The following is a 20,586-nucleotide window of genomic DNA, read 5'->3' as shown; positions in this document are numbered from 1 at the left end:
TACTATGTTTAATTTCATAATGTGAAGATCTAAGGATGTTAATGTTTAAGTTAAATTTTATAAGAACTGCGATTTGGAAAACCATTAAAAGGATATGCAATGAAATTCAACCAAGGGGAAGCGAGGACGTCACTTAACAATCTTAATAAGAGTAACTGTCAATAAAGTTATGATTTATGTTTGTTTGTCTTATGTGTTTGTGTGTTTTATAATGTTGTGAAAACCAATAATTTTCTTTTAAATATTATTAATAATATTGATAATTATCTTCATCAGGCTAGGGCTGCGCCGGACCCTCAGGCCTGGTCTGCTCCTTATCCAGGGAGGAGCCTCGGAGCGGCTGCCTGACAGGCCTCGCCCGGTTCCCTTCCTCCTTGGAGGCCCGGAAGGCCCAGTTCCCCCTTCAGCCTCCACAGGAAGCTCCACCCCAGCCGAGCCCCGCTTCCCGGCTCTGCCCCCCACTCCGCCCGCCTCCGGCTCCCTCTCAGCCCCCCGGCTCAGGCGCACTTCCCCGCGACCATTCCTTCTACTCGAGGGAGGCTCCACTTCCGGCTCCAGGCCCAGCTCATCCTCTCGCGCGACTTCTCAGACGAGAGCACAGCTGCCCCTCTCTCTCTCTGCGCAGGCGCTGAAACGCTCCTTTCGCAGCTTCACGCGCTCCCCCGAGGAGGCGAGAGTCGCCGCTTGCCATTGGCCGGCTCCCTCAACACGCGCCTCCCCCTCCGCATTGCATTGGCCGAGAGCGCCCCGGGGAGGGCCCGGCGAGGGGTTGTTTCCGCAAAGCTCCGCCGCCCCTTGGACGGCCCTGCTGTCCATCGGCTCTTGGGCCGGCCCCTCGCGCTGCTTTTGGCCAGCGTCGCTGCCAGTTACAAAGGCGGTCTCCGCTCGTTGGCTGGAGGCCCCTTTCCGTCGCCGCGGAGGGCGGGCCCCTGGCCTCTTTGTCTGCTGTTGTTATGGGAGAAGCCGGCCGCCGATTGGTCCCCGCCGGACGGAGTTGCGGGCGCCGGTTGGCCGCCGGCCCCTCGGAGGGCGCCGATTGGAGGGCCGGGCGCGGCGGGGCGGGAGCCGCGGCCCCGAGTGATGGCGGCGTCGGCGGCGGGGCCGGCGGCCTGGGCTGAGGCGGCGGAGCCGGAGCCCCGGGCGGCCTTGGCGGCAATGAGGGCCGGAGGCGCCGCGGGGCAGCGGGCGGAGGCGGCGGCCGGGCCCCAGGAGGCCGGGGCGGCGTCTGGGCGCCCGCGAAGGCTGTAGGCGGCTGAGGCGGCGTCATGGAGCGGAGGAGGCCTCCGCCCGGGAGGGAAGCCCAGGCCGGCTGGGCCGCCTTGCTCGGCCGGGAGCGGCAGGTAGGGGGCCGCGGGCGGGGGGGGGGGTAGACTGCCTCTGGCCCGGGAGGCTCCGCCGGGAGGGATCCATAGCCGTCAAGCGTCCCTTGTTTGGCGGGACAGGCCCCCCTCCCAGCGCCCCGTCCCGCTGCTGCCCCTTCTCGAGGATGTCCCGAAATAAGCTCCTGAAGGGAACGGGGCCCTGTCTACGTCCAGCTGCCCTTGGTCCACAACGAACTGTCGCTGCTTTTTGTGCTCTCTGGCAATTGATGGACCTCAGAGGGACCTCAAGCCATTTGCACGCAACAAAATATGTATTTCATCAAAGTCATTGTTGATCCCTTATTTTGTCTGCTGGTCCCTTATTTTCGAGGCTGCTGGTCCCTTATTTTCAAACCTGTAAGTTGACAGCTATGGAGGGATCTGTAGGCAGGGCACAAGGGACATTGGGCAAAGCAGCCTCTTCCCAGGTCATCATATTCCTCATCATCTTCAGTGCCCCCCCCCGTAATTTCTGTAACAATCATCTTCATCCTTTTATTTGTAGGCTGCCTTTCCATAGTTAAAACAGTGCTGGAGGCGGCTCACCACATGACAAGATGTATACCAACGTAACAAAAGTCATAAGCAACAAATAGGGCACATCAAAAGGGGCGCAACCAAATGGAAAACCAGTTTCCGCATCAATCATAAAATCTAAAACTAAAATTACAGTATTAATATCAATCGCAATTTAAAATGACATCCATTAGAAAATAAAAACCATATTTAAAAAGGAGCCCTCTCTGTCAAGCAGCAGGTGCCCCTTACAGGGAATCCGGGAGCAGCGCCCTCCTGAGATTTCCAGAAGCTGGGATGCAGAAGCCTGGCTGACTCCAGCTGTGGGATGCAGAGCAGAGGCATTGTGGCTCTTGGATTCGTGGACAGACCTCTCCTCCTTCCGGAATTTGCCTAGCCGCCATTTGGAGCCAGGTCAATGGCTGTCGCTGCCTCCTGTGGCAGCGAGTTCCATAGACGATATGTGGTGCATGAAGGAGGACCAAATCTACAGATATAGGGCAGCATGCAACTTTGGGGGAGCAGCAACAGCTTCATAGGATGTCAATTGGAGTTCCATTATCAATATTATTATTTCATTAATTAAACGCCTATGCCACCCTTCATCCGAAGATCACAGGGCTGTTTACAATATAAAAGCACAAAAATACATACCATAGTAACAAACAAAAACCAATACCCCCCCACGCTTTAAAAGACCATACTTTGTTTAGTTAGCCAAAGGCCTGAGAGAGGAGGAATGTTTTCGACTGGGGCCTAAAGATATGTAACGAAGGCGCCAGGCAGGCTTCCCTAGGGAGAGCATTCCACAAGTGGGGAGCCACTGCAGAAAAGGCCTGTTCTTGTGTTGCCCCTCTCTAGATCTCTCATGGAGGAGGCACACAAAGAAGGACCTCAGATGACATTTGCAGGGTCCAGGTCAGTTGTTCAGGTGGGGAGAGGCAGACCATGGGGTTTGGTGGTGCTGAGCCATTTAAGGCGTTACAGGTTAAAACCAGCCCAGAAACTTACTGGCATAAAGGTTCTCGTGTTAACTGCAATTAATCCAGAATGCGGCAGCCAGACTGGTGACTGGGAGCAGCCGCTGAGACCACATAGCACCGGTCCTGAAAGACCTGCATTGGCTCCCAGTACGTTTCCGGGCACAATTCAAAGTGTTGGTGATGACCTTGAAAGCCCTAAATGGCCTTGGCCCAGTATACCTGAAGGAGCATCTCCACCCCCATCATTCTGCCCAGACACTGAGATCCAGCGCTGAGGCGAGGGCCTTCTGGCGGTTCCCTCCCTGCGAGAAGCCAAGTTACAGGGAAGCAGGCAGAGGGCCTTCTTGGTGGTGGCACCTGCCCGGTGGAACGCCCTCCCATCAGATGTCAAAGAAATAAGCAACTCTCTGACTTTTAAAAGACACCTGAAAGCAGTTTTTAATGCTTAATGCTGTATTGTGTTTTTAATATTCGGTTGGAAGCTGCCCAGAGTGGCTGGGGAAACGCAGCCAGATGGGCGGAGTAGAAATAATAAATTATGATGATGATGAGACAGGGAGAAATACTTTTCTGTCTCCGCCTTCCCCATGCATCATTTTATACAGTTCTGTCATGTCACCTCTTGCCTCTTCTGCCCTTGGGCGTTTTTGGTGCCCTTTTCCTGAACCTTTCCCAGCTTTGTCCCCTTCTTCTCTCTGGTCCAGGCGCGTGAGTTCTGCCCTGGGGTGAACGACCAGCCGTACGTGTGCGAGACGGGTCACTGCTGCGGGGAGACCGGCTGCTGCATCTACTACTACGAGCTCTGGTGTGAGTAGCAGGAAAGGAGGAAGAGGCCTCTGTCTCACAGCAGCGTGGGAAGCTGCCTTACGCTGAGCCGGATCCAGTGACCCATTTGGCTCAGGAAATCCAACACTGATTGGCAGCAACGCCCAAGATTTCAGGCTGGGAGGCTGTCCCAGTCTGACATTGAGGATTCAGCAGGGGGTCCTCTTGCTTGGAAAACCAGAGGCTCAGCCACTGAACTCTGGTTTTCCTCAAAGAAAATTCTAGTTCTCATGATTCCATATAAAAGGCTGTATTTAACAGAAACCTTGGAAAGTGCCTTATGCCAAGGGAGACCTGTTGCGCAGCTCAGTATTGCTTGTGTGTTATTTCTTTAGCGCCTCTGCCCTGACGTCCCTGTCGGCCTCCCCAAGGTTCTCTTCAGGCAAACAAGCTCCCCAAGGGGCCTACATACAATCCGAACAAGGCAGCCTCTACTCCCACAGGCTTACTGTCTTTCTTTTAAATAAACAGACACACAGGAAAGGATACAGGGAGGAAACAAGAATCAAAACTCAGCACATCAACAGCTTTCTATGTTGTCTATGCTGACTGGCAGCTGTGCCTCGTAACCTTAAAATAATGCAGGATTCTAGTCCCCATGATTCTGAATAGGCTGTATTGAACAGCTGCCTTCTCCTGAGAGAGCGAGCCTTGGTCCGTCTAGCTCAGAATTGTCTACACACTGGCAGGCAGCAGCAGCAGCAGCAGCAGCAGCTGTCTCTCCCCGAACGACCTAGGAGAGGAGGGCCAGAGTGGCCTGTTTCCTCCACAGCTGACCTTCCTCCTTTTCGCCCCTTCCCTGGCAGGGTTCTGGCTCCTGTGGACTGTCCTGATCCTCTTCAGCTGCTGCTGCGCCTACAGGCACCGCCGGGCCAAACTGCGCCTCCAGCAACAGCAGCGGCAGCGGGAGATCAACCTCATTGCCTACCACGGTGCCTGCAACTACCCCCCGTCCATGATGGATCTCAGTGAGTGCCTTTTCTCTTGGGCTCTGCCTCGCCCGGCCCCTGCGGGGGCAGCGGGTAAGGCAGTGCCACGGGGCTGGGAGGGAGGGGAGCAAAAAGTGAGGGCAGCAGGGGCCATTGGCACCTTGAGCCAATATCCCCAGAGATCTCAGGTCCTGCAGCCAGAGCCTGTTTCTCAAACGAGACTCTGGGACCGGCTGGCAGGCCTCTGGGCCACCCCTTTGCCTGCTGATGAAAGGTCGTTGGGAGACAGAGGAGTTCAGGCGAAGGAAGGCCCCCTCTCTGAGGAAAAAGGGGTTTAAGGATAACCAGTAGCAATAATAAATATTAAGAGTGATAAATAGGGAATAGACAGGAATGGGATAAGAGAGGAAGGTTGTTACAGGAGCAAAAAAACAAATACGGGATCAAAGGACAAAGGGCGAAAGAAACTAACAGGGATTTGTGAGGGGCAGAGGTGCAAGTTGAATGCAGAAGGAGAAGTGGAGAATAAATTACAGAAAATACTTTGTGAGGCATGTGGGGTAGGAAAGGAAAAATATACAAGAAGATGGCTTCTCCACTTGGATCAACACATTGTGGAGGCTGTCATTAAAACTCCAGGGAAAAGGCCCTTAGCTTGAGGAAATGTGAACTGTAGACTTCCTTGCTACAAGGAAAACACATGGCAAAGAATTCTTCCATCTCCAAAGATGGATTAGGTATTGATAGAAAGGAGGGTCAGGAATTGGCCACTGATGGTGCCAAATGCTGCCTCACCTGCCACCATTTTGGAACCGGTTCTGGCCCTTCCCGTTCTGTTGTGGCCTCAGACATTTAAAGCCAGCAGCTTAAGGCTTGTGAACTAGGGGACTGGAAGAGATTAGGTCAACTAGGCCAGAACATCTAGTTCTGGGTGTTTTTGGCTTAAACCATATCCAGCCGATGCTGTTTTAAGGAGAAGCGTTGAGGGAGGAAACCTCCAGAGCCAGCAGTTGAGCCTCATGTCAGTGCCCCTCCGTTGATGTGAAGGCGGCAACTTTTTTGTCAGTTTCAGAACTTGGCACACACCCCTTAGACTGCACAACTTTTACTGAACTACAATTCCCATCATCCCTATTGACCATGCTGGCTGGGGCTGATGGGGGTTGGAGGCCAGCAACATTCAGCGGCCTACAGGCCAGCGATCCCTAATCTACGCTCGCTGGCAGGGCCTCTCCAGGTCTTCTACAACTCAGCGGTGCCAGCCCTCGAGCCCAGAAGCTGTGGCTCGCAGAGCAGTTTGCTTTGCCACTTAATAATAATTTATTATTTGTATCCCGCCCATCTGGCTGGCTTTCCCCAGCCACTCTGGGCGACTCCCAACAGAATAAAACATAGAACATTAAAAACATCCCTAAAAAGGGCTGCCTTCAGATGTCTTCTAAATGTCAGGTAGTTGTTTATCTCTTTGACATCTGATAAGAGGGCGTTCCACAGGGAGGGCACCACTACCAAGAAGGCCCTCTGCCTGGTTCCCTGTAACTTGGCTTCTTACAGTGAGGGAACCGCCAGAAGGCCCTCGGAGTTGGACCGAGGCCATTTAGGGCTTTAAAGGTCAATACCAACACTTTGAATTATGCTCAGAAATGTACTGGTCTTTCAAGACCGTTGTTATATGGTCTTGGCGGCCGCCCCCAGTCGCCAGTCTAGCTGCCACATTCTGGATTAGTTGCACTTTCCGGGTCACCTTCAAAGGGAGCCCCACGTAGAGCGCATTGCAGTAATCCAAGCGGGAGATAACCAGAGCATGCACCACTCTGGCCAGACAGTTTGTGGGCAGGTAGGGCCTCAGCCTGCTTATCAGATGGAGCTGGTAGACAGCTGCCCTGGACACAAAACTGACCTGCGCCTCCATGGGCACCTGTGAGTCCAAAATGACTCCCAGGCTGCTTCACCCCTTTCTGCGGTCCTGGGTGGCGCTGAGCCAGTCTCTCTGCCCTCCTCCCCGCCTTCTCCTTCTGCAGGGATGCTGGCTTCCTTCAAGCTGCCTGCCTACGAAGAGGTGGCCCATCGCCCGACCACCCCGCCACCCCCCTACAGTGCCATCCTGGGAGGCTCGGCCAGCCGCCTGGGCTCCAGCACGCTGACTCTGACGGGCAGCTCGGAGAACTATACCAGCTGCTCTTGTGAGTCCAGCTGCCTGACGTCGCCCAGCAGCACCTCTCTGTCGGCCACAGAGGCCAGCACCCCCAGCGAGGGCGAGGCGGATGCCGAAGGGGCCGGCGGGGGCAGCAGCAGCCCGGGGGGCAGCTGGGAGCTGGCGGGCAAGCTGGCACCCTGTCCCGCGCCCCCCAAGCACGCCCTCTTCTCCTCCAGCGTGGAGCTCTTTGAAGGCGACTCCCGGCGAGTCTCGGACAGCGACGAAGGGCCTGACGACGAGGGCGAGCACTTCCGCCACCGCCGGTTGACGGGCGACTCGGGGATCGAGGTGGGGCGCGGGCAGGACGAGGAAGAGGCCGCTGGCGAGGACAGCGAGGAGGAGGCAGCCCACCTGCTGGCCAAAGGGGTCCCCTGCTCTCCCCCGGGCAGCGAGGCCCAGAGCCTGTGTGCAGGGCAGGCGGAAGGCGACCCCGAAGAACTGGCTGCCTCCTCACCCACCTTGCCTGTCTGAAGGGCGCCCGCCCTGCTTGGCTGACTTCCCCTCCCTGCTTTACGGGGACGGCCCTTTCCTGAACCCCGGGACTCCGCCGCTGCCGCCCTCCTGGCGTCAGGCAGCAGGAGGCGGGCAGGAAGGGCTTCTGCGCCCTGCAGTTCACTGTGGAGAATTACCGCCTTAGCACCAACACTGCCCTCTGCCCATAGCCAGATCTCACGCTCTGTTTCTTGTTTCCCTGCCTAGGCAGTCCGTCGTGCGCCCCTCAAGCTCTCTTCCAGCTTTGTGACCAAAGGTCTGCCCCCCCTCTTGCCCTCTGGGCTGGGTGCTTCCGTAGGAGCCTTCTGTGGACTTGTACCGTGCCCTGTCTCTTGGGGGGTGGGGGGGGGCCTGGACTACCTGCCGGACCCTGACTACCGTAGCAGTTGTGTGTGTGTGTGTGCGCGCGTGTGTGTGTCTCCCGCTGCGCTCCGTAACCTTTGGTGAGAAGGTGCAGCTCTTCCTCTGGGTGGGGGCTGCCTCCTTCCTTCCCTCCCCCTGGGGGTTTGCACTGGGTTTGGGGTTTGCTGGTTGCATGGATGAAACGGTTCTGGCCGACCCCTGCTCCTTGCTCCAACTGAGCGGGGCTGGGAGTGGGGAGCTGGCCTTCCCTGGGCAGGCTGCTCGAAGCAGCTTCTTGGGTCCTTACCATACCAGTGCCTGGCAGCCTTGGGAGTGGAGGCGCTTCTCCCCGTGTGCTGGGGGGGGGGGCAGCAGTGCGTGCTTATTATTAAAGAGATGTGGACAACCCTGGCTCAGAGGCTCTTGTTTGGAGTGTGTGTTGCAGGGCTGTCGGTGTGGCAGCTCTCTCTTGTGGAAACCTGCGTGCAGAGGCAGCTCCATCTTGCAAGTTCAGCCCCCTTCTAGAGTTACAAGTGTGGGCTGGGATAAGCAATTCCCCCCCTCTCTCCATAGGTCAGGAGATGCGTAACTGGGGCAGGGAAGGGGGTCTTGGCTCATTGTGGCCCTTCCTCCTGTCTCAGCAAAGGTGCCCTGTAACCTGAATCCAGTAGCTTTCTCTTCTTTTAGTCTCTGATGAAGGCACACATTCTTTCTGAATTTACCTCCCTGGCAGTTGATAAATTATTTGGGGTTTTGCTCTTAGGAGGAGTGCTGTAGTGGCTCCCGTTTTTTAACTGCCATCATCCTATTTGGATGAGAGCAGCCAGCACAAATGCCACAGGGTCTGCTCCCCCCCTTTTTGTCTAATCTAAACACAGCCCCCTTAAGATTTGCAGCATTCCTGTGTCCTGACTTATCCACCTGTCTGAGCTTCAGTGCCCAGGACTGGACCTGTCACTCCCAGCTGAGATCTGAGCATGTCTTAGAAGCAAACTTAACTGCTTGCTCTTTAGAGCTGTAGCACTGTACTTGATTTCTCCCCCTGAAGCGCACATGCTTAGCTTATACCTCCATTTCTTCAGCAAGAATCACACTAGCGTGCTCAAAAGATCAGGCAGGCCTCTTGCAGCAACTCCTTAAGGTTGGATAGCTCAGCTGACTAGAGCATGGTTCTGCTAACGCCAAGGTTGCAGGTTCGATCTTCATACGGGGCAGCTGCATAGTCCCGCCTTGCAGGGGTTGCACTAGATGAGCCTCAGGGTCTCTTCCAACTCTCCTGCTTCTATGAAGTAGTTTTCTTCTGTCTGTTGCCCTCCATATTTTGCTGGCCCTCAGCTCCCATCATCCCAAACTTTTAAATCATTCATTTGTGTAGCCTGTCTTTCAGCTAAGGAATTCACAGAGAGTGTGACTGAGAATCTACAAGTTGTTACTCTTGCAAAACTCCTTTTGAGCTAGAGCTGATTTTTTATTTTGAAAATCCAAATCTTGTGCGTTTGGGGGCAGAGTCTGCAGCTGGACTTCAGCCCTGGGCTTGAGGGTTGCAAAAAAAATAAAATAAATAGTGAGAGCAGTACAAGTGTGCAAATGACTCGTTCCGGAAAGCAATGGGAATCCTCAGCATGATTTCTTGCCCAGTGAGGAAGTCATGCAATATCCAGGCTGCATAGTGAAGCAAGTGAGCCAGTCTCTATAAGGAGGCAAATGTGGCTAGGGAATCAGCAGACATTAAAGTGAACGGTGGGGTGCATTTATGTATTGCTCCCTAACTATGGCAGGGGCCCCTCATTGGGTGGGGGGTGACACTGGAGACGGGGCAAACTTTTACGATACCAGTTTGCCCACAAATCCATGGGGCCAAACAGGGAGGCCCACCTCATATGGCAGACTGTGGACTCGAAGCCCAGAGGTCCAGGAGCTGAGGAATCTGCCTGAACACCGGGGCCACACTTGCAGCGGGGCCACACTTGTCTCCGGTGAGTGGGGGGGGGGGACGACTCTTTGGGAATCTGGCTGGGACGGGGAATGGTTGGCTGTAGCACCCTGTGCCAAAACAGTTTCCTTGCAAGGGGCAACCCAGATTTCCACGCAACTGCTCCCGGAGGGCAGCACTAAGGAGGGAAGGAGTACAGCTGAATCGCTGCCCCAGCCCATCTAGACCAGCCTCCTGTTCTTGCAGTGGCCAGCCGGGGGGAACCAGCAAGGAGGATCCAAGAACAAGAGCCCTCTCCCCTCCAGCTGTCGCTGCCGAAGGGCCTGCAGCCCAGGAAAGGAGACGGCATGGTGAAGCCCTTAAGTATTTTGGGTGCCTGGAGATGGCCTGGCGAGAGATGCTGTGGTCCAGGGGGAGAGCAGCCTCCCTGGGGGCAGGACGTTCAAGCTCTGGGCAGCTCCACGGGAAAAACTGGCAGCAGATGATTGGGGGCAGGGAGGGGGGGTTTCTGCCTCTGGAGTTTTCCATATCTCCCAGCAACCAGTCAGGCAAGATCCTTTGGGGCTCAGCTCACTCTGTCCTCTGGGGCTGGGATTTGAAGGCTGGGCTGGGGGGTTCCCTCCCTCCTGTGGGCAGATGGTGCCATTTTGCCCACCTAAGTACTGGCACTGGGATGGAATTCAGGCAAGGCTGATGGCCCGTGGGGCTACATTCCCAGGCATGCACATATCTATTATGTTTGCCTGGCTGCAACAGCTCAGTTGCTTAGAGTCTGGTGCTGATAACGCCAAGGTTGCAGGTTGCCCCAGTTGGGACAGCTGCGTATTCCTGCGTTGCAGAGGGGTTGGGCTAGATGATCCTCAAGGTCCCTTCTACAACTCTTATTATTCTTTGAGTGTGGAGAAACATGCTGTGGCCCTGAAGCAGCTGATCCCAGTTCACACCAGCTTATAGCACCATAAACCCATTAATCCCCAAGGCTTCAAAAAGTTGTTAACTGGCAGCACATTTGTAGCTGCACTCCCCAAATCATAAGCAGCAGGGGACCAGTCAAAACCCTTCCTCCCAGCAGCTAAAAACATGTAAAGCCTTTGAGGGTTTTTCAAAACAATAAAGTGGCATATAAATTTTGCAAAATAACAATAAAATCCCAAGTGCAGATTCACCAGCAGCCCCAGGGAGCCGCGCTGAGCGCACAAACTCCTTTCATGTTGCCTTCGCTTCTGACTCCAAGACCATCTCCCCGCCCCGAACTCCAGAGGCGGCAGCGCATGGGAATGCCAAAGCAGCCCAAAGAGGCTTCTTTCCCCAGCCCAGCTCCTTTCCCGCAAGAGGCCACCGGCACGTCCAGCTTCACAGCTTTATTTCGCTAGAAAATTAGAAGTCGGATCCTGGAGGGAGAGCAGTGGAGGGCAGCTGCACAGGAGTCAAAACACCTGAGGGAGAGGAAGTGGGCACCGTACCCGCCAAGAGCATGGCAGAGGCAGCCTGGCACTTTCGGGAGCTCAGTACTCCTCGGCCATCATGAGCACCACCAGGGCCGACCAGCCCGTGAAGGGGTAGCACCCTTGGCCCTTGCCCGTGCCGTCGTGATACTGCTCCCACACGTAGCCGCTCTCCAGGTACTGCCGGTAGACGTTGCCCACGACGTTGGCGCGCAGCTCCCGGTACAGGGCGGCCGCCTGCTCCCGGAAGGGCCCTTCCAGCCGGCCGTAGTGTTGCAGAGCCCGCACGGCCAGGAAGTTGATGTTGACCCACACCGGGCCCCTCCAGTAGGGGGGGTCGTGCTCCGTGTTGTGCTTGAGGTAGAAGGGACTGGAGCGCGACAGCGAGCGCAGCCCAAAGGGCGTCCACAGCTTCCTCTCGCTGCGCAGGTCGGTCAGCAGGCTGCCCAGGCGCGGCGAGTCGGGGCGCAGCAGCTGCAGCAGCAGCGGGAAGAGGCTCACGTAGCCAAAAGCGCCCCCCACAAACTGCAGCCGGGGCGGCTTGCGCACCACCCGCAGCAGGCGCGGCGTGGGCAGGGGCTGCCCCGGAGGAGGGGGGCGCAGCTTCTCACGCTCCAGGGACGCCGCCTGCGTGTGGTTGCCGTAGTCTGCAAAGGTGCCCAGCGCCTCGGCCCAGTGGTGCTGGTCCAGCAGCTGCCCGTCCGACAGCGCCTCCGCCATGTGCCGGTACTCCTCGGCCGGCTCCCCCAGCCGCGTGGCCACCTCCGCCATGACGCCCGAGGCCACGGCCATCCAGCAGCGCAGGTCCAGGTGGCGCTCGTCCTCCGAGGGGTGCGAGGCCCTCGGGTAGTCGTCCAGGCCGGAGGTGAGCGTCTTGGGGTTCAGGAACGCCTGGGTGTCCTGGTCGCGCCCGCGCCAGCGGAAGGTGAAGGGCAGAGGCCCGGCCTGCGTGCTGTTGTACCAGTCGTACCAGCTCTGCAGCCGCGGGTAGAGGCGCCGCAGGTAGTCCGTCTCCAGAGCTTCCTGCGCCAGCAGCTGCCGCAGCACCAGGAAAAGCGTCGGGGGGTTTCCGGCACTGCTGTGCTGCACAACGAACTCCGCGGGCACCTTGGCGCGGGCCTCGGCACCCAGGATCTGCTCCCGCGGGATCCAGCCTTCGGCGTTCATGAGGTCCAGCCAGTGCGCCAGCACATCTCGGCTGAGCGCCACATCCCAGCGGGCCAATAGCAGCTGGTGGAAGCCCTCGTCCCACAGGAAGCCCCGCGGGAAGAAGGAGCGCGAGGGCACGGCTGTGAAGAGCGGCGCCTCCGGGTAGGGCTGGGGGAGCTCGGCGTGGGGCGACTGCACCAGCGAGCGCCCGTGGAAGTAGCCCATGCCGCCCAGCATGTTGCTGAGGGCGGCCCGCGCAAAGCTCTGCTCCGGCGTGGAGAAGCCCTTGTGTGCCAAGCCAAAGGCCTCCTCGAAGCGCCGCTCAAAGGCCGCCGTGTGCCGGCCCAGCTCCTGCGACAGAGCCTCACCCGCCAGACGCCCGGCACGGTCGCCCGCACTGCCCGACTCAAAGAGCACCTCCAGGCGGCAGGGCAGGGACACCGTCACCTGGTGCACCAACAGCTGGCTGTGAGGGGGCGCCCGCTCCCCGGCCGGGGAGTGAGAGGCATCCACCCCAAAGTAGCGGCGCTTGGGGGCTCCTGGGGGGGCGAAGGTGAAGCGGGGGGTCAGGCTGGCTTTCACCACGTCGCTCAGGCGGTCCAGCCCCTCGGCCTTCGCCTGCAGGTGGTTGTAACTGGAGAGGGAGAAAGGGAGCGAGAATCAGCGCCAAGGACTACGGCTCGTCCTCCACGGCCAGAGGCAGATATCTATCTATCTATCCATCCATCATCTATCTATCATCTGTCTATCTATCTATCTATCTATCTATCTATCTATCTATCCATCCATCCATCCATCATCTATCTGTCTATCTAGCTATCATCTGTCTATCTATCTATCTATCTATCTATCCATCCATCCATCCATCCATCCATCCATCGTCTATCTGTCTGTCTGTCTATGTATGTTTCTTTCTATCTATCTAGCTATCTATCCATCATCTATATATCTATCATCTATCTATCATCTATCTATCTATCAACCATCATCTATCTATCTATCTATCTATCTATCTATCTATCTATCTATCCATTCATCATCTATCTATCTATCCATCCATCCATAGGCGCCGACTCCATGGGGCCTGAGGGGGCCCAAGCCCCCTCAAAAATTCGTTTGGGGGGGCTCTGCCCCCCCAATAATCTCCGGCGCCCCTCCAGCAGAGCGCCACCGCCGCCCCTCCCCCAGCCCAAAATGCACAGGGTCGGGCTGCATGCCTCCTGCCCTCCCTCCCGAGCAAAAGCTCCACCCAATTTCCTTCGGAGCTGATTAATAGGCGCAGCACGCTCTCCCCTATTCGCTCACGAGGAGGCGGCGCCACTTTATCTGCATATTCATGAGCTTATTTATTATTCATGAGCTTTCCCGGCCCCCCCCAATATTTTTTATAAGTCCGCGCCCCTGCATCCATCCATCCATCCATCATCTATCTATCCATCATCTATCTATCTATCTATCTATCTATCTATCTATCTATCTATCTATCTATTTCATTTATCTCGTGCCCCTTCACCCGCAGATTTCAGGGTGGTTGACAAGATAAAAACAAAGGATAGTAGCACAAAATATATACCGTATTTTTCTGTCTATAAGACACCCCCATGTGTAAGACGCCCCCTATTTTTGGGGACTCCAGTTTAAGAAAACAGGGAGCGATGGCCCCGCGTATAAGACGCCCCCCTGATTTTTTACATTATTTTTTAGGGGAAAAACCTAGTCTTATACACGGAAAAATGCGGTAATTAAAGCAAAAGCGAAACTAAACATAACCCTCCTTCCCACAAACAGAGCTAAAAGGCTGTAGAATATGATTCATATTTTAATATTAATTTTAGAACTGCATTGATCATAATTTGGTACCGTAATGACTGAACAGTATACAAGTTAAATTGGCCATCTGGAATGTATGCAATACCCGTACCCAATGTCCTGTGAACTGCCCTGAGATCTCTTGCTGACGGGTGATCTATAAATCAGATAATCAATCAAGATGTATAGTGAAGTCCCCAGGTGAGCCTCCCTGGAGACAGCATCCCACAAAGGGGAGCCGCTGCAGAAAAGGCCCCGTTCTCGTGTTGCCACCCTCGGGACCTCTTGTCCAGAGCAATGCTTCTGAATGCCAGCTGCCGGAAACCGCAGGAGGGCAGAGTTGATTCTGTGCCCAGATCCTGCCTGTGTGTTTCCTGTAATGGGTATCTGGCTGCCCACTCTGAGAGCAGGATACTGGGCCATGGGCCGGATCCATCCGCCTTGGCTTGTGTTCTTACTTAAGGGAGACCCAATCCCATCCCCACCCCACCCTCCAGGACTGGAAATTGTGGCACTTCTGCCCTGCAGGGTACCTGGCGTAGAGAGGGGCTGTGCCAGCCTCGTTGGTGGGCTGCTGGAAGGTGATGGTGAAGTGGCCCAGCTCCGCTGTGGTGCCCGTCAGGGATGCCAAGCGGCCGGTCTTCTGCTCCACCACAGGCTGCAGAGACCCCTGCCCGTCCGTCGCCACGTAGAAGAGCAGGGAGATGAAGGGGGCTGGGGGCCCAGTTCTCTGAGGAGAGGAAAGCACCGTCAGGAAGCTGTAAGACTCCTCTCCCTGCCTTGGGGCTTAGAGCCCTCGTATTTACGGACCGCCTCTCCTGGTCTGCCCTGCAGAGGACCTTGAGGTCCATGAATAACCACAGTTTAGAGGTCCCGGGCCCTAAGGAAGTCAGACTATCCTCCACCAGGGCCTTCCCAGTGATGGCTCCGACCTGGTGGAATGCTCTGTCCCAGGAGACCAGGGCCCTACACTGGCTCCCAGTACATTTCCGAGCACAATTCAAAGCGTTCATGCTGACCCTGAAAGCCCTAAACGGCCCAGTATCCCTGAAGGAGGGTCTCCACCCCCATCATCCAGCCCGGACACTGAGGTCCAGCTCTGAGGGCCTTCTGGCGGTTCCCTCATTGCGAGAAGCGAGGTGACAGGGAACCAGGCAGAGGGCCTTCTCGGTAGTGGCACCCGCCCTGTGGAACGCCCTCCCACCAGATGTCAAAGAGAAAAACAACTACCAGGCTTTTAGAAGACATCTGAAGGCAGCTCTGCTTAGGGAAGTTTTTAATGTTTAATAGGTTATTGTATTTTAGAGTTTTGTTGGAAGCCGCCCAGAGTGGCTGGGGAAACTCAGCCAGATGGGTGGGGTATAAATAAATTATTATTATTATTATTATTATTATTATTATTATTATTATTATTACTATTACTATTACTACTGCTACTTCAGGATTTAACTTCCTTCCGCAGGACCTGTAAGACAGAGCTATTCCGCCTGGCCTTTAATTTGAATTCAGCCTGATCTTTTATTTCCCTTCTCTTCCCTCCCTCCCCTTTTATGAAGATCACCTGCTCTGAGACCCCACAGCCAATTCTTCCCTGGCCTCCTCGCTGGCCCAGGAAGGACCAATTCAGCCAGCTAGCCCTGGTGACTATCTAATGCTTATTAGATGGATTTCCCCTAAATTGATTCCTGAACTTTGAATTTTATTGTTATTCGTGTTTTTATGCTGTATTTTATGCTGCTTTTACAACTAAGTATTTTAAATTGGTTGTTAGCCGCCCTGAGCCAGGTTTTTATTGTTTATTCTTGAGTGGGAGGGTGAGCTCTGTCGTGGATTCACTGCAGGGGGTTGGACTAGGGGACCTTGGCATCCCTTCCAAGTCTACCATTCTAGGATTCTGTCTGCTTCCAAGTCTGAGAGCCCCGCTCTGGGTGAGACTTGTGGCTCGAAGCCTCGGGAACCTGATCTGAGACAGGCCTTGGCCTCCTGGCTGAGCATCTTAACTGTACTTAATCCAATCTTTATAACATTGTTAGGTGACTTCCTCTAATTCCTCTGGCTGAGTTTCAGTATATACCATATATTTCACTCTGTAAGACACACCAGACCACAAGACTCACCTTGTTTTTGGAGGAGGAAAACAAGAAAAAAAATATTCTGAATCTCAGAAGCCAGAACAGCAAGAGGGATCGCTGCGCAGTGAAAGCAGCAATCCCTCTTGCTGTTCTGCTTCTGGGATAGCTGCGCAGCCTGCATTCGCTCCATAAGACGCACACACATTTCCCCTTACTTTTTAGGAGGGGAAAAGTGAGTCTTATAGAGCAAAAAGTACGGTATCTTTGTAACAGTTTTTCAAAACCAAATTTCTCCTAAAATTAATTACTTAACATCGTTCTTTCTTTTCATTACACTTTAAACATGTTATTCTCTAACATCACATATTTAAATCCTAAGCCTATCTGATGTTCGCAAATTTTTCCAATTAAGTTATCTTAACATTTTAAACTAAATAGTCTTTGAATTTCATCCATTCCTCCTGGTACTCCTCCTCCTTCTGGTGGCGGACTCTTCCAGTCAGGTCGGCTAGCTCCCAAAAGTCCACCATCTTCATAGCCCCGTGCATTCTAAACTTGGGAGAAACTTGGCTCCCTTCCGCCCCTCGGACAGAGTTTGGGGCCTCGGCCGCCGTCTCGAGGTCACGGGATAAGATAAGAGGCAGAAGGAGAGCGATGCAGTGGGTTATCTTCATGTCCTCAAGGGCTGTGCGTGTTTTGGAACGAACAAGGCAAGGAAACCAGAGGCTTCGTTGTGCTTAAAATTAAGTTACGCTGCGTCTGCCGCCAAGTGGGTGCCAGGGCTGCCGCCTGAAGGCCTGCGAAGGAGCCAGCAGCAGCCCAAGCCACGGAGCAGAGGGCTAGCAGGGGCTATGAGCCACAACGGCTGCCTTCTGCTTCCATGGTCGGAGGCAGCAAAGCTCACCTCTTCGGCTCAGATCCTGCTTGCGAGTTTCCCACAGGCCACGGGCCTGATCCTGCAGGCTGCTCTTAGGTGCAAGCACGCCTGGGCCTGGTAACAGCTCGGCAGGAGCCCCCCTGCACCCCCCTCCAGCTCCACAAAGGGCCATGGGTGCATACCTACAGGACCGCCTCTCCTGGTCTGCCCCGCGGAGGACTTTAAGGTCCACAAATGATAACACTTTGGAGGTCCCACTTCGCAAGGTGGCTAGATGGGTCTCAACTAGGGCCTTTTCAGTACTGGCCCCGACTTGGAGGGATGCTTTGTCCCAAGAGACCAGGGCCCTGCAGGACTTGACATCTTTCCGCAGGGCCTGCAAGACAGAGCTGTTCCGCCAGGCCTTTGGCTTGGACTCAGTCTGACCCTTGTGTTTCCCTCTCCTTATGCTTTTGATCTATGGGCTACTTTTAAAATGAGGCTGCATTTTAAATTGCATTTTAACCTGTATTTTTTTAGGCATGTGGGTGGTGCTGTGGGTCAAACAACAGAGCCTAGGACTTGCCGATCAAAAGGTTGCCGGTTCGAATCCCCGCATTGCTCAGTCCCTGCTCCTGCCAACCTAGCAGTTCGAAAGCATGTCAAAATGCAAGTAGATAAATAGGTATTGCTCTGGTGGGAAGGTAAACGGCGTTTCCATGCGCTGCTCTGGTTCGCCAGAAGCGGCTTAGTCCTGCTGGCCACATGACCCGGAAGCTGTACGCAGGCTCCCTCAGCCAGTAAAGCGAGATGAGTGCCGCAACCCCAGAGTCGGTCACGACTGGACCTAATGGTCAGGGGTCCCTTTACCTTTTTAACCTGTATTTTAAATTGGAGTTTTTCCCCCTATTATGTTTTTATTGTACTTTTACTGGTGTTAGCTGCCGTGAGCCCAGCTCTGGCTGGGGTATAAACAAAATTTATTATTATATTATTATTATTATTCCTTAAGAGATGCCCGTCTCTCCTGCTGGCTCTTCCCCCCTCACCTCAGGCCGCACCGTGACCCTCCAGCTCCAGTCTCCCCCGTGCTGACCCCCAGGTCGTTTCACAAACTCCGTCTGCAGGCTGACGCCAACGTCCTGGATCTCCTGGACCCCAAAATTGACGCCGTCGTGGAGCAGCCAGCCGTAGCGCGGGAGGCCGTCGCTTTGCTCGCAGGTGTGGCGCAGCCGGACGTCCCCCTCCAGCTGGTGCATCCACATGAGGCCTGCAGGAAGAGCCGCAGAATGGCAGTTGGAAGGGCCCTCCAGAGTCATCTAGTCCAACCCCCCGCCATGCGGAGAGCGAGGGCACAGAGCCACTCTGCCGGGGACAGCAAGGGCACAGAGCCCGTTGCCTCCTCGTCTCTGGGCCACGCTCCACGAGGACAGAGGCCGGGACGGCAGCCTCGCAAGCCCAATCGGTGCCTGACTTGAGAAGGAAGGTTCACAACAGGGAGACTTAAAGGAGCTGTTGGAAACTCAAGGCAGCAGAGAGATGAGATGATCAGAGCCCCAGCCCCAAACCTGAAGCATGGGAAGTCCCAATAAAAATTTACAGTATAATTTGGCAGAATATTTGGACTATATGATATCTATTTGTATAATTTGGAATATTTAATGTGATTTGATTGGATTGTTAAAATGGAAAATTTAATTAAAAATTATTTAAAAATAAATAAATCTGTGCCTGACTTGCAGAACTCACTGGCTCCCTTCTTTCCTCTTGGAGCACGGATGACGCCCAGATTTTGGGAGAGGACTGGGCAATCGTAGAGCTGGGAGGAACCCTTACACGAAGATCAGAAGGATTGGGCCACAGATTCCAAAACCATAGCTGTCAACTTTTCCCTTTTCTTGCGAGGAATCCTATTCGGAATGAGGGAATTTCCCTTAAAAAAAGGGAAACGTTGACAGCTATGTCCAAAACAGCTGTCAAGGAACAGCTGTTGGGACAAAGAACCTCCCTGTCCTAGTAGCCTGGGACACGTGCCAGCTCCTCACGAGTCGCATCATGCCAGCGCTCTCTCCTTTGCTGGGTGAGTGGGGGGCAAAGGGGGCAGTATCTTTCCAGCAGCAGCTACCTGGGGTCTGCTTTGCGCTGGACGTGGGCCATAGGCTGAAAGTGTGACACCTGTCCAAATCAGACTTTACCCCAACGCTGCTCTTTTGAGATAAATGGATGCCAAGAGGAGCTTCCTGGAGGCTCCAGACTCTGTGCCACCTGCCACGTAGACCTGGGCCAAGGGTGCCAGTGGCGCTGGGTGCATGGGCAAGGCCCTGCCCTCTTGCCTAGCTGTCAACTTTCCCCTTTTCTTGCGAGGAATCCTATTCGGAATAAGGGGATTTCCCTTTTAAAAAAGGGAAACGTTGACAGCGATGCCCCCTGGGCACCCCAAGCTGGACGGGGCCCCCGGGGGTCATCCAGCCCGACCCTGCGCGGCGCTCCTTCTCACCTGCGACGGGCGAGCGGGGGCTGCGCGCCTTCATGCCGAAGTAGACCTGCGGCCGGTAGGAGCCCCAGAAGCGGGCGGGCTGGGCCTCGGGGCCGCTGCTGTTGGCGTCGAGGATGCGCGGCGCCGGGTGCAGGGAGAGGACGCGGGCCGCCCGCCAGCGCCGCGCCCCGACGCCGTAGCCCACGGCCGCCAAGCCCAGCGCCAGCGAGCCCAGCGCCAGCGCAGCCACCAGCCGGGAGCCGGCGCCCCCCGCCTGCCCCCCCGGAGCCCCGACGGCGCCGCGCCCCTTCCTCGCCCCCATCGCCGCCCCCGACGCCCTCGGGGGTCCCTTCTCCGCCGGGCGCCGCCCCGCCTCGGGTCCCGGTCGCCGCCGCTCGCGGGCCATCCTCCGCCGCACCTGCAGCCCCGACGGGGCGGGAGAGGGGAAAGAGGCGCTGGGTTGGTTGGGTCGCTCGGGGGCCGATCGGGGACTCCTCCGGCCCCCGACGGGCGGGATCCTGCCCGGGACCCCCCTCCCCAAAAGCGCCGTCGGGGGGCGGCCGCGCCGCCTCGCTCACCCTTCCGGATCGAGTCCACGCGGCTCCCCGACGCGGGCAGAACTACCTTTCCCGGCAGGCCCCGCGGCGCCCCAAGCCCGCTGCACTCTGGGAGATGTAGTCCCTGCCCCCTTCTCCGCCTTCCACCGCGCTTGGCACCCCGGAAGTGCTCGGGGTCCGCCCGCCCCCCCCGTCGGGGCTGGCAAAGGGTGCCGTGGCGCCCGGCGAGAGGTTGGCATCCCGCGCATGCGCCTCCGCGGCAGGGAGGGGGCGTCTGCAATGGGGCGCCGCCTCCATCCAGCGCCGGATTGACGCATAAGCGCAACAAGCTCCAGTTTAGGGCCCCCTTTATTTGTGGGGCCCCCCAAAAAAAATCAGAGGAAAAACCACTGGATGTACATTTCCAAAATATATGATAAAAAACAGCTAAAATAAAACCTACATACAGTTAGAGCTTAACAATTTCACTATTAATATACTAATATTGTACTTTTTCATTGTATTTCAGTTCAACAATGACTTGGATAAAATACATATTTTGGTTATGTGCAAATGGCTTGCGATCCCTATGAGGTCCATCAATGACCATCGAGCATCTGTTCAACACATCAAACAGGGACCCTGGACCAGAGCAGGCCAGGCCT

At 55.6% G+C, this 20,586-nt stretch overlaps 2 protein-coding genes across 2 annotated transcripts; one reads left to right on the top strand and one right to left on the bottom strand.

Moving 5' to 3' along the window:
• The first annotated feature begins 1,191 nt into the window (after positions 1-1,191).
• WBP1 (WW domain binding protein 1) lies at positions 1,192-8,051 on the top strand. The gene is made up of 4 exons (XM_082236628.1): positions 1,192-1,340; positions 3,565-3,667; positions 4,492-4,653; positions 6,636-8,051. Exons 1-4 carry the CDS (start codon positions 1,266-1,268, stop codon positions 7,280-7,282), a joined length of 987 nt encoding a protein of 328 aa, XP_082092754.1. The 5' UTR covers positions 1,192-1,265; the 3' UTR covers positions 7,283-8,051.
• A 2,873-nt stretch (positions 8,052-10,924) lies between these two features.
• Positions 10,925-19,994, bottom strand: MOGS (mannosyl-oligosaccharide glucosidase). The gene is made up of 4 exons (XM_082236396.1): positions 19,407-19,994; positions 17,959-18,179; positions 14,515-14,711; positions 10,925-12,806 (listed from the first exon to the last, which is right to left on the bottom strand). The coding sequence occupies exons 1-4, from the start codon at positions 19,789-19,791 to the stop codon at positions 11,084-11,086; spliced, it is 2,526 nt and encodes an 841-aa protein (XP_082092522.1). The 5' UTR covers positions 19,792-19,994; the 3' UTR covers positions 10,925-11,083.
• Positions 19,995-20,586: the final 592 nt, after the last annotated feature.

This window comes from Podarcis vaucheri (assembly GCF_965113315.1).
Source record: "Podarcis vaucheri genome assembly, chromosome: 9".
Lineage (NCBI taxonomy): Eukaryota > Metazoa > Chordata > Lepidosauria > Squamata > Lacertidae > Podarcis > Podarcis vaucheri.
Note: the sequence above shows the minus strand (reverse complement) of the source record. Positions and strands in the feature narration are given on the sequence as shown.